This window comes from Lampris incognitus, chromosome 14 (genome assembly GCF_029633865.1).
Source record: "Lampris incognitus isolate fLamInc1 chromosome 14, fLamInc1.hap2, whole genome shotgun sequence".
In the NCBI taxonomy this organism is placed as follows: Eukaryota; Metazoa; Chordata; class Actinopteri; order Lampriformes; family Lampridae; genus Lampris; species Lampris incognitus.
Window position 1 is genome coordinate 4,887,267 of NC_079224.1, and position 13,171 is coordinate 4,900,437.

At 50.1% G+C, this 13,171-nt stretch overlaps 1 protein-coding gene across 1 annotated transcript; it reads right to left on the minus strand.

Moving 5' to 3' along the window:
* Positions 1-1,181: 1,181 nt before the first annotated feature.
* Positions 1,182-11,728, minus strand: fam110b (family with sequence similarity 110 member B). Its single transcript, XM_056293721.1, has 4 exons — positions 11,523-11,728; positions 6,441-6,853; positions 1,670-2,088; positions 1,182-1,564 (listed from the first exon to the last, which is right to left on the minus strand). Exons 1-4 carry the CDS (start codon positions 11,643-11,645, stop codon positions 1,182-1,184), a joined length of 1,338 nt encoding a protein of 445 aa, XP_056149696.1. The 5' UTR covers positions 11,646-11,728.
* Between the last annotated feature and the right edge of the window lie 1,443 nt (positions 11,729-13,171).

Sequence of the window (13,171 nt, forward strand, 5' to 3'; positions counted from 1 at the left end):
AGTGTTTTTCAGAGCTCGAGCATTGATGGGTGCCTGTGAAATTGTGTGAAAAGCAGCATCTTTCTGCACAGTAAAGTCTCCACGTTCTCTTTTGTCCCTGGTAGTCCACATAGACACCGGTGTCTCGGTACGACGACCGAGAAGTGTTCAGCCCCACTCGTGTGTCGTCACTGCTGCAAGTCATGCCGCGCTGCACTCAGCTTTACAAGCACACGTCATCGATGCCTCGCTGCCGGGACCTTGGTCCGCTTTGACACCATGTCCGGCCTCTGCTGTGTTTATAAGCGTCGTTCAGTGCCAGGGCGCTGCTTCCTTCCCACAGTCTCTTCCGAGCTGGACCCGCCTTGTGTTGGTGGTGGGACATGTTCAACTTGATCTCAAACAAGAACTGTTTTCAAAGTAATAACGACTTTAAATCGAGAGATCAGTATTGTAAATCAACTAGAACTGACACTTTTAGTTTATTTTGTTCAACGGCCGTTCAAACGAATAGATATTTTCTGTCTTTCTGTGAAATAGTCAATTTGTCTGTCAGCAAGTTTGGTTTTGTACTGATTCCCATGTCCGTCTTTGTGTTCATACTGACTGTAAAATGGGAAGCGTTTTATTGGCCCGTCTTCTCTACACAGAGGCGACTTTCATGTCTGTCAGTCGTTTTGTCCATCCGTCGTTGTGGACAGGTGAGACTTCCTATCTGCCTCTTCGTCCCACTTCAGCTGCAGACACAACTTTATGTCTTTTTGTCTGTGTGTTTTGAACCAGTCCGCTGCAAATGTCTGTCAGGCTGAAATCATGTACTTTTGTTTTTTGGTCCATCCGTTTGCCTGTCCATCTGTCAGTACGACTGAGCCACAACAGCCACTATGTAGTGGGGTGTACTGTGTGATTCTGTTTGTCAACAGAGCACCTACAGATGTGTATCCTTGCTTGTTCTTCATCCTTTGCTAATAATCGGTCTGCCTGGATGCTCAGATTTGTTCCACTGCCTCCTATAGCTGGGATCCCTGATGTCTCCCTCTTCTATCTATTTCCATGTATATATCTGTCCATCTTCTAGCTTAGATTCCCATTGTAAATGTCTAAACTTGTGGGACTCTTCCATGTCTGCCAGTCTGACGGTCCATTTCTAAAATACAGAAACCTCCCTATGTGTTTTTCAGTCACACCCGTCAGTCCCTCGCCTACACGTGAGAGACCTTCTGCGTCTCCCTCGCCTGTCGGATGCTGTAAAGCCACTTGATGACCCTTGCGTTGCGCTCCACGGCTGAGATCCCATAGGGGACGCGCTCGCCGGCCTCCTCTTCCTCATCTTCACCCTCCTCCCCGTCCGACAACCCATCGTTAGAGGAGCGCCGCGAGTGGTCGCAGTCTGAGGAGATCATGGAAGCTGAGCGGAAGTTCAGGCTGACGATGTCGGAGTTGGCCCGGGCAAAGTTCTCAGGGCCGACTGCTTCAAGCTCCTCTGGGTCAAGCCCGCAGTAGTTGAAGAACCGCTCCACATCAGCCCCAGCCCGCGCGTATCGGTCCGATAAATCTGATTTGGATCGGTGTAAGGAGGGGCGGCAGGCCACGGACGATCCGAGCCCCAGTTCCAAGTTGGTGTCAGTGGAGGAGTTGGAGGGGTCTCCACCTTCACAGGGCAGGGATTGAGGGGTGGTGTTTTTGCAGCGGGATGGGGAGAGAGCAGGGCGGGGTGGAGGCAGGGAGAGGGAGAGGGGAGGGGGAGGGAGGGAAGCTGGGTTCGGTTTCGGGGGGAGGGGGGGCGCAGATGAACTGCTCGAGCGGGCAGTGCGGAGAGGCTTGCCATTGCATAGCCGCAGGAGGTCAGAGGAGGAGTGGGAGGTGAGGAGTGGTGGGAGTGGGGAGTGGGAGCGCTCAAGACCTTCTTCTCCTGCCCTCTCATCCAGGACTCGCCTGCTGAGATTGAGGTTTCCACCCTGCTGCGGGCTGCGGCGCCCCCCACTGTTGACTGGAGGTACTTTCAATGAATGGGAGAATGACCTGAGGGAGTGGGAGGTGCTTGGGCTGGGGGCGGAGTCTGGCGGCTGCTCGTTGAGAGTCATGGTGGATCGGTACGTTAACGGCACCCTGGAGGCAGAGAAAAATAGCATGGATGAGACCAACAGAGTACCAAAAGCCCCCCCCCCCCTTTTCCTTCCCAATTGTACTTGGCCAATTACCCCACTCTTCTGAGCTCTTTTGGTTGTTTCTCCACCCCCTCTGCTGATCCGCGGAGGGCTGCAGACTACCACCTCTCCTCCCATACATGTGGAGTCACCAGCCGCTTCCTTTCACCTGACAGTGAGGAGTTTCACCAGGGGGACATAGTGCATAGGAGGATCGCTCTATTCCCCCCAGTCCCCCCACCCCCGAACAGGTGCCCCGACCGACCAGAGGAGGCGCTAGTGCAGCGACCAGGACACATACCCACATCTGGCTTCCGACCCACAGATACGGCCAATTGTGTCTGTAGGGACGCCTGACCAAGCCGGAGGCAACACGGGGATTTGAACCAGCAATCCGTATTAGTAGGCAACAGAATAGACCGCAACACTACCTGGACGCCCTTCTCTCACTGTTCTTAGTTACTTGTGGAAGTGAAACATATCTGGTATCACTGCAAACGTACCTCTTTCCTGAAAAGATGATCATGGGAAAATGAACAAGTGACACCAGGTCAGTTTTCATACGCCTTGTTCTGTTTTACATGAATCCATTACGATATGTTCTCGGATGTAGCTCGACATCCAAAAGCGGTCCAGGTAGTGGCTTTGCTTTGTGGTCTTTGTCTTTTTTTCACCCCACACTAACTTCTGCCCTAGCCCCCCATTAGTGGCCAATGTGTGCGACAGGCGACTTCCCTAAACTCACCAGATGGTCGTTTTGCTTGTTGAGGCCATAAAAGTGATTATGACGTAACAACCGGACTACTTGGAGTAAACTGCTTATAGGCCATGTTGTGATGAAAAGTTTTACATAACTTGGGCGTCTGTGTGGCGTAGCGGTCTATGCTGTTGCCTACCAACTCGGGGATTGCCTGTTCGAATCCCCGTGATACCTCTGGCTTGGTCGGGCGTCCCTACAGACACAATTGGCCATGTCTGCGGGTGGGAAGCCGGATGTGGGTATATGTGCTGTTCGCTGCACTAGCGCCTCCTCTGGCTGGTCAGAGTGCCTGTTTGGGGGGAAGGGGAACTGTGGGGAATAGCATGATCCTCCCATGCGCTATGTCCCCCTGGTGAAACTCCTCACTGTCAGGTGAAAAGAAGCGGCTGATGACTCCACTTGTATCGGAGGAGGCATGTGGTAGTCTGCAGCCCTCCCCGGATCAGCAGAGGGGGTGGAACAGAGACTGGGAGGTTCGGAAGAGTGGGGTAATTGGCCAAGTACAATTTGGAGAAAAAGGGGGAAAAAAATCCAAAAATATTTGAGAAAAAAAAAGTTTTACATAAGTTGAAATAAGCTGATGTCTGTAAACCCAGGTATGCACCTAGTCTAGCTCTGAATGTGGTGTACGGTGTGCCAGCTCCTCCAGTACCTGCTGCTGTCACTGCCCGGTGTCACTAACGGTCGTCAAACAAGCACCATTTTGTCCACTGTCCTGTTTGCATTTTTCTCATTTAATAATATTTTTCCTGAAGTACTGCACAACGCTACAATATGAAAGTAGAACGCCATTAGGTGAGCGAAGACTGTGCATGGATGCATGGACTGGGCATGGATGCATGGACTGGGCATGGATGCATGGACTGGGCATGGATGTGTGGGCTGGATGGGAACAGACAGACCGGACCTGATGAGACAGACGGGGATGTGTATACTGCAAGATCATTTAAGATGAAAGTATGAAGTTCTTTGAAGGTGTGGTGCTAGACCAGGACGAGGGCTTTTCGAGTCATGGCGCTCAAAAACAGGCAGTACGGTGGTGCAGTGGTTAGCACTGTCACCTCACATCAAGAAGGTCCTGGGTTCGAGCCCCAGGACTACCACATGCCTTGAGAAGGCCAGAAGGAGTTACATTGTGTCTTTGTAGATTTAGAGAAAGCATACGACAGGGTGCCGAGAGAGGAGGTGTGGTATTGCATGAGCAAGTTGAGAGTTGCAGAGAAGTATGTAGGAGTGGTGCAGGATATGTATGAGGGAAGTGTGACAGTGGTGAGGTGTGTGGTTGGAATGACAGATGGGTTCAAGGTGGAGGTCGGATTACATCAAAGATCGGCTCTGAGCCCTTTCTTGTTTGCGATGGTGATGGACAGGTTGACGGACGAGATCAGGCAGGAGTCTCCATGGACTATGATGCTTGCGAATGACATTGTGATCTGTAGTGAGAGTAGGGAGCAGGTGGAGGAGAGCCTGGAGAGGTGGAGGTATGCACTGGAGGGAAGAGGAATGAAAGTCAGTAGGAGCAAGACGGAATATCTATGTGTGATTGAGAGGGAGGACAGTGGAATGGTCAGGATTCAAGGAGTAGAGGTGATGAAGATGTATGAGTTTAAATACTTGGAGTCAACTGTCCAAAGTAACGGGGAGTGCAGGAGAGAGGTGAAGAAGAGAGTGTAGGCAGGGTGGAGTGGGTGGAGAAGAGTGTCCGGAGTGATTTGTGACAGAAGGGTACCAGCAAGAGTTAAAGGGAAGGTTTACAAGATGGTAGTGAGACCAGCTATGTTATATGGTTTGGAGCCAGTGGCCCTGATGAAAAGACAGGAGGCGGAGCTGGAGGTGGCAGAGATGAAGATGATACGATTTTCACTGGGAGTGACGAAGAAGGACAGGATTAGGAACAATTATATTAGAGGGACTATAGAATTATAGACTTATATACCTAGAGTCAGTTTTATAGAATTATAGATTTATATACCGAGAATCAGTTTTATAGAATTATAGATTTATAGACCGAGAATCAGTTATATAGAATTATAGATTTATAGACCGAGAATCAGTTTTATAGAATTATAGATTTATATATCGAGAATCAGTTTTCTAAAATTATAGATTTATATCCCGAGAATCAGTTTTATAGAATTATAGGTTTATACACCTAGAGTCAATGCTGGTACATGAAGTGTGTACAGGTGTACACTTCTATAAGCTGTGTAATACTGAAATAGTTTCAATACCTATAGGCCCTGGTCATTTCTGTATCAGAAAGCAACACTTTATAGTTGCTGTAAGGTTTTTGTGGGCAAGCTTAATGAAACTTGTCAACAATGAGTCTGATTCTGGTCCCATGCAAAGAATCACAGAACACATATCGCTTTTGTTAGCATCACTGATTTTGCCATGACACAGATAGCCCATCATGCATCAAACCTGCTTAAGTTTACAGTGGTAGCTATGATAACTACTACTACTACTACTGCTACTACTGCTTTCGGCTGCTCCCGTTAGGGGGCGCCACAGCGGATCATCCGTTTCCATCTCTTTCTGTCCTCTGCATCTTCCTCTGTCACACCAGCCACCTGCATGTCCTCTCTCACCACATCCATAAACCTCCTCTTTGGCCTTCCTCTTCTCCTCTTCCCTGGCAGCTCCATATTCAGTATCCTTCTCCCAATATACCCAGCATCTCTCCCCCACACATGTCCAAACCATCTCAATCTTGTCTCTCTTGATTTGTCTCCAAACCGTCCAACCTGAACTGTCCCTCTAATATACTCGTTCCTAATCCTGCCCTTCTTCATCCCTCCCGGTGAAAATCTTAGCATCTTCCAACTTGCCACCTCCAGCTCCACCTCCTGTCTTTACGTTAGTGCCACTGTCTCCAAACCATATAACATAGCTGGTCTTACTACCATCTTGTAAACCTTCCCTTTAACTCTTGCTGGTACCCTTCTGTCACAAATCACTCCTGACACTCTTCTCCACCCACTCCACCCTGCCTGCACTCCCTTCTTCACCTCTCTTCTGCACTCCCCGTTACTTTGGACAGTTGACCCCAAGTATTTAAACTCATATGCCTTCGTCACGTCTACTCCTTGCATCCTCACTATTCTACTCTCCTCCCTCTCATTCACGCATAGGTATTTCGTCTTGCTCCTGCTGAGTTTCATTCCTCTTCTCTCCAGTGCATACCTCCACCTCTACAGCATCTCATTCCTGCCTCGACGTGCTGAAATAGAGTTGAACAGGCCCTGTCTAATAGAAACTAAACAAGATCAGAGCTTGGAGATCATGACAGCTGAAATTAGAAATATAAATCAAATCTAGTAGGTCTGTTCCGTGGCAGAGCACTGCAGTGCTTGCCTGAAGCTAGCTAAATACAATGGAAAGTTGCTACATAAAAACAAAGATGCAAAAGACTAATGGTTTTCTCTTTGTGAAAAGCTGAAACAATGCACACTGTTGTAATTCAAATGTCCGATAAACATGTATTGTTGATATTTCCAGGTAATATATCTGCATCTGTATAATTATATCTGCACCTCTCTTTAACCATTTACCTTGAAGGCATCCATCTCTTGGCTCCTCCCCCTGATGACCTCATCAGCACAGCACTCTTGGCCCCTCCCCCCAGTCCTTCAGATCCTGCACCTGAAGAAGAGGAGGAGTTCAAGAGGTTTTTTAGAATCTCCAGGTTTAAATTCTCCCGTTTGCTGCTGCCTAAAGTGGCGCATGTGTCTGACTTGGCATTGTTATTGGATGCTTTGAACAATGCCCCGCCTCCATTTCCTCCCCCTCCACCAATGCCTGAGCCCCTCTTGGTAAGGAGGGCAGGGCAGACAGGGGGCTTAGCCAGGATAGGTGGTTTGATTGGCTCTTGCTTGGCATTGATGACTTCCTGGCTCTTGACATACTTGGCCTTGTCAGCTTCTAGCCTCTCAACTGCACTGAGACGCTTTGGGTTAGGCTCCACCTGAAATACAACACAGATATTAAAGCTTCAACCATCCAACCATTACATGAACCATCCAACCATTACATGAATCATCCAGCCATTACATGAACCATCCAACCATTACATGAATCACCCAACCATTACATGAATCATCCAACCATTACGTTAATCATCCAACCATTACATGAATCATCAAACCGTAACATGAAAACAAATGTCTAATAGACAAATGACGCATTTTCTATACTTGTTGTATTTCAGACTAGTATCTAATCTAATCCAAAAATGTTCATATCAACAAGCCCCCCCCCCTTTCTCCCCAATTGTACTTGGCCAATTACCCCTCTTCCGAGCCATCCCGGTCTCTGCTCCACCACCTCTGCTGATCCGGGGAGGGCTGCAGACTACCACATGTCTCCCCCAATACATGTGGAGTCACCAGCTGCTTCTTTTCACCTGACAGTGAGGAGTTTCACCAGGGGGATGTAGCACGTGGGAGGATCACGCTATTCCCCCAGTTCCCCCTCCCCCCATTAACAGGCGCCTGGACCACAGCGACCAGGACACATACCCACATCCGGCTTCCCAACCGCAGACACAGCCAATTGTGCAGGGACGCCTGACCAAGCCAGAAGTAACTTGGGGACTTGAACTAGCGATCCCCGTGTTGGTAGGCAATGGAATAGACAGCTACGCTACGCCCCGTAAATCACAATTGCTAGTGGATTTGACCTTTTTATTGGTATTGCCATTGCTACTATTTTCCCTCGGCAGTGGACACTATCCCTCTTTGGACCATCATCAATTGGGACTAGCGTAATTTGGACATCACCGTCTCTGGCGGCACTCCCCTTCATATCGTGAGTAGCTAGCCTCATCCCAACCGTGTTCTGCACTATCCCTCTTACGTTTCCAACGTTATTAACCCACCCGTCTCATGGAACCAATACTCTGCCCTCTTCTGTTTTTACTTAAATTACCCCCCTATTACGACTACATAGAATACCCTGGTTTCCATTTTTATTTTCTCCCCCAATTAGCTTCCCTCCTCCTCCCTTACACTACTCTCCTGATGAACTCCTGTCCCTCAACAAAAACTACCGGCTATCCTCTATTGTACACACCTCCGCTCTGTCTGCTGGCATCCTCCGCTGCCGCCGTTATCTTCATCGTGGCCTCAGACACTCCCGTCATCTACATCCTTCCACTAACCCCGATACGATATCCCACATCCAAACCCTATGTTCCCACCGCCCCCCTCCCCTGCACCCCCCGCACTACTAACCTGGACAACCTCAGACCTCTCAGGCATGCCCCCACTACGTTGTCCTCTCATTCCATCAACCTTGCCCTCCTTAACACCCGATCACTAAATAACAAAGCCCTTATCCTACATGAAACAATCAATGATAATTTATTTGACTTTCTCCTGCTCACTAAAACCTGGCAACAACCTGGCAACTTTTTCTCCCTCAACGAAGCATCCCCCCCTGGTTTTAGCTACATCTGCAGACCCCGTCCCTCCCGTCGTGGAGGTGGTCTTGCTATTTTATTCAATCAGAATTTCAGGACCACTGAGCTCTCACTCCCCACCGTCTCATCATTTGAATTCCTCGCCTTTAAAACCTGCTCAATGGCTGTCATTCTCATCTACCGGCCACACACACCAAATCCATCTTTCCTGTCTGACCTCTCTGAACTCCTCACAATAGCCTCATCTCTCTCCTCACACTTACTACTGCTTGGTGATTTTAACATCCACATTGATTTACCCACCTGTAAGTTTGCATCAGAATTCATCACACTATTGGACAATTTCAACCTCACCCAGCACGTCACTTTCCCCACCCATGTCAAAGGCCATATCCTTGACCTGGTCTGCTCTGTCAATCTACCGATACACAACATCCATTCATCCCCATTTCCTCTGTCAGACCATGATCTCATCCAGTTCACTATTCCATCCCCAACTAATCAGCCACACCTCCTCAGAGAAATAACATTCCGCAATACTAAATATATTGACCCCCTCCAACTCTCTGATCTGCTCTCCACTGCTCTCCCCCTGGAATCAGCCTCTACCTCACCGGCTGATCTCACCAATCACCTCAACACCACTCTGTCTGCCTCCCTCAACACACTGGCCCCTCTCAAAACAAAAACAGTCTCCTTCAACAGCTCTGCACCCTGGTTCACACCTGAACTCCACACAATGAAACAGACTGCCCACCAACTGGAATGACTCGTTAAGAAAACATCTCTCACTGTACATCAAGAAGCCCACAACCTTCACCTCTCTGCCCACAAAGATGCCCTCACCACCGCCAAGTCTGCCTATTTTTCCACCATTATTAATGATTCCAACCGTAACCCCCGCACCCTCTTCTCCACTGTAAACAACCTCCTCAAGCCCCGTGCCGATGCCCTCTCCAACTCTACTGCTGAACAATGCAACTCATTTCTCCAATTTTTTGCAGACAAAATTGCAGCTATCAACAAATCACTGTCCCCTGCATCTGACTCGGCAGCACCTACTCAGGCCCCTCTTCTCCCCATTCCTCTTGACCTCCATATCCCTCCCCCTGATCGCCGCCTCTCCCGGTTTGTTCCAGTTGCCCCTACCACTTTCTCTGAACTCATCAGCTCATCAAAATCCACAACCTGCTCCCTTGATACCCTCCCCACCCCCTTACTAAAGAAATGTCTCCCTGCCCTATGCTCCTACCTCACCAACCTTTTCTATTCCTCACTGTCCCATGGAATTGTCCTATCTGCCTACAAAACTGCCACTGTCACCCCAATTCTCAAGAAACACAGTCTTGATCCATCCTGCCTCAACCACTACCGGCTAATCTCCAACCTCCCCTTCCTCTCAAAAACCCTGGAATGCATTGTCGCCACACAACTCCAAACCTACCTACACTCCAACAACCTACTCGAACCCCTCAAGTCGGGTTTTCGCCCACTCCACGGCACTGAAACTGCAGTCCTTAAAGTACTTAATTACCTCCTCACCTCTGCTGATACTGGAGCCCTTAACATCCTCATCCTCCTTGACCTGAGTGCAGCCTTCGATACCTTGAGCCACAACATCCTGCTCACCAGATTGAAAGATGTCGGTATTGAAGGCACTGTACTCAGCTGGCTCCAGTCCTACCTCTCCAACAGGTCACACGTCATCTCACTTCACAACCACTCCTCTGTTCCATCCACAGTCACACAAGGTGTTCCCCAAGGTTCTGTACTCGGCCCACTCCTTTTCATCATCTAAATCCTCCCGCTTGGTCAGATTATCTGCTATTTCAACTTGGACTTCCACTGTTATGCTGATGACACCAAGATATACCTCAGCACCAAATCCCCTCACAATCCACCCCTCTCTCACATCGACTCCTGTCTGTTTGCAATTAAAGTCTGGATGCAGCAAAACCTTCTCAAACTCAACAGTGACAAAACTGAACTCCTCTTCATTGGCTCCAAGTCCACGCTCAGCCAAATCAACAACCTTGCACTCACCATCGATGGCACTACTGTCTCCCCTTCCTCCCAGGCACGCAACCTTGGAGTGATCCTTGATCCCACCCTCTCCCTTGAGCCATATATCCACCAAATGGTCAAATCCTCCTTCTACCACCTTCACAACATTGTGAAAATAAGATCCTCTCTCACATGCCCTGCTGCTGAGATACTGATCCATGCATTCATCTCCTCCCGCCCTGATTACTGCAACTCACTCCTCTATGGCATCAGTGCTAGCTCTATCAAGAGACTCCAACTGGTCCAGAACGCATCTGCCTGACTTTTAACTTTCACCAAATCCTTGCACTACATCAGCCCAGTCTAAAAAGACCTCCACTGGCTACCCATCTCCCACCGGATCAATTACAAAATCCTGGTTCTTGCTTATAAAGCCCTTCACAAACTGGCTCCCCCATACCTCACCGACCTCCTTTCCCCCTACCAACCCTCTCGGTTCCTCAGATCCAACTCAGCCTTCCTTCTGTCTACCCCCAGGTCCAACCTCTGTGGGTTTGGTGACCGAGCCTTCTCTGGGGAAACTCCCAGGCTCTGGAACTCACTATCCCAAATTATTAGAGACTCAGAATCCCTCCCACTCTTCCAATCCTGTCTCAAGACACACCTTTTCTCCACTGCCTTCTCGTGCCCCCCCCCCATCCTCTCGTCCACTCCTGGTCTGGGGCAGGCTGGGGACTGAGTGCTCAACCTGCCCCCTCCCTCAGCTCCCTCCCCAACTCCCTCCCCAAGCACATCGGACACTGCTGCGGGCTGCCCACATTCAGGTCATTGGTCGGAACTCACCTCGTCAGACTTCTTCTGTGATTTATGTGATTTATGATGTTTTGTTTTTCTTGCCCTTTTTTACGTATGTGTTTAAGTGGGAGAGTACTACTGGCGTCGTGTGTGGCTGCCGCTTCTCCCTCTCGTAGCCCCCCTTCCCATCCACCCCTGTATGTCTGTGTTATGTTTATCCGTTGTCTTGTTTCACCCCATTTATTGTAAAGTGAGTTTGAGTATTAGAAAAGCACTATATAAGTTTAATTTTAGTAATATTATTATTATTACTATGACTGCTGAATCCCTAGGATTCATTCAGCTTGTCTTTAGCTAGATTCAGGATCACTCACACACAAACACACACACACACACACATACGATAAAACAGTACCTGTCTCCTGAAGTAGTCGGGGCCCTTGTTGAGGATGCGGAGGGGTACGGTTGAACTGAAGGGCGCTGCAGGGCCAGGGGCCTTGCTATCTGGTAGGGCTGGAGCCAGTGTCTCTGTTGGCATGGCAACAAGGCGGCTGGGGGGGGCGGCCGTGGTAGCAGCGGGTGTGGGGGGGTCGACAGAGGGCGGGGGCACCGGCAGACCCCCAAAACATGAAGACACAAGATGGAGAGGGAGGCAGGAGAAGAGAGGAGGAGAGGGGCGCGTCTAGAAGCAGCTTGACACCGAGGCTGTCTGCATTACTTCAGTGTAGGGTCGGGTTCCACGTCGTTCTGGTGTCTCCGCTGTTCGGATGCTTCAGTGTGGGGTCGGGTTCCACGTCGTTCTGGTGTCTCTGCTGTTCGGATGCTTCAGTGTAGGGTCGGGTTCCACGTCGTTCTGGTGTCTCCGCTGTTCAGATGCTTCAGTGTGGGGTTGGGTCCCACGTCGTTCTGGTGTCTCCGCTGTTCGGATGCTTCAGTGTGGGGTTGGGTCCCACGTCGTTCTGGTGTCTCTGCTGTTCAGATGTGTCAGTGTGGGGATGGGGCCCACGTCGTTCTGGTGTCTCTGCTGTTCAGATGTGTCAGTGTGGGGGTGGGGCCCACGTCGTTCTGGTGTCTCTGCTGTTCAGATGTTTCAGTGTGGGGGTGGGGCCCACGTCGTTCTGGTGTCTCTGCTGTTCAGATGTGTCAGTGTGGGGGTGGGGCCCACGTCGTCCTGGTGTCTCTGCTGCTCAGATGTTTCAGTGTGGGGGTGGGGCCCACGTCGTTCTGGTGTCTCCGCTGTTCAGATGCTTCAGTGTGGGGGTGGGGCCCACGTCGTTCTGGTGTCTCTGCTGCTCAGATGTTTCAGTGTGGGGGTGGGGCCCACGTCGTTCTGGTGTCTCTGCTGCTCAGATGTGGACGTCTGTCCAACACATGTGACCTGTAAGAAGCTTCTATCAGTCCTTTATCTTCAGCCCTGCTCAGCCCGCTCTGTGCTGGTGTGCTTTAATATGAATCTCATTCACATCATGCACCTCAACAACAGTCTTGCTCCCATCCAGAGCCCAGCTGGCTCCTCCTGGATGCTGTGGGTACCACACCAACAATCAGCCACCCAAGTAAGTAATGTTGTGAGTCTTTAAGACTTGCAGTGGTTTTCAGTACGTGATACGAGGGTAACTGCTCAGCAGAACACCTTGTCCTATCATGGTGGAATGAGACCTGTTACACCGTGACCACGCTGTTATCCTGCTGCTGCTGCACAGACAGACAGGCAGACAGACAGGCAGGCAGGCAGACAGGCAGGCAGACAGACAGGCAGACAGACAGTCGCCTCAGGTACGACTCCGCCTGAATGACTTAACCTGCAGCTACCCCGTCACAGGAGGACCAGATGGAAGGAGGAGACAGACAGATGAGGAGAAAGAGGGAGCAGCGCCGGTGTAAATAATGTCCAACACGAGACAGGAGGACACATCAGAGAGGGGGAGACAGAGAGGGAGGGAGGGAGGGAGGCGGAGGAGGAGAGGAGAGAACGATGATTGTGTTTCAGTTCAGCGGTGCGGATCAGTGCCCCTGCAGAGCCAAATGAAAGCGAAGGTCTAGTGGGTGGATCTCCGCCCTCCC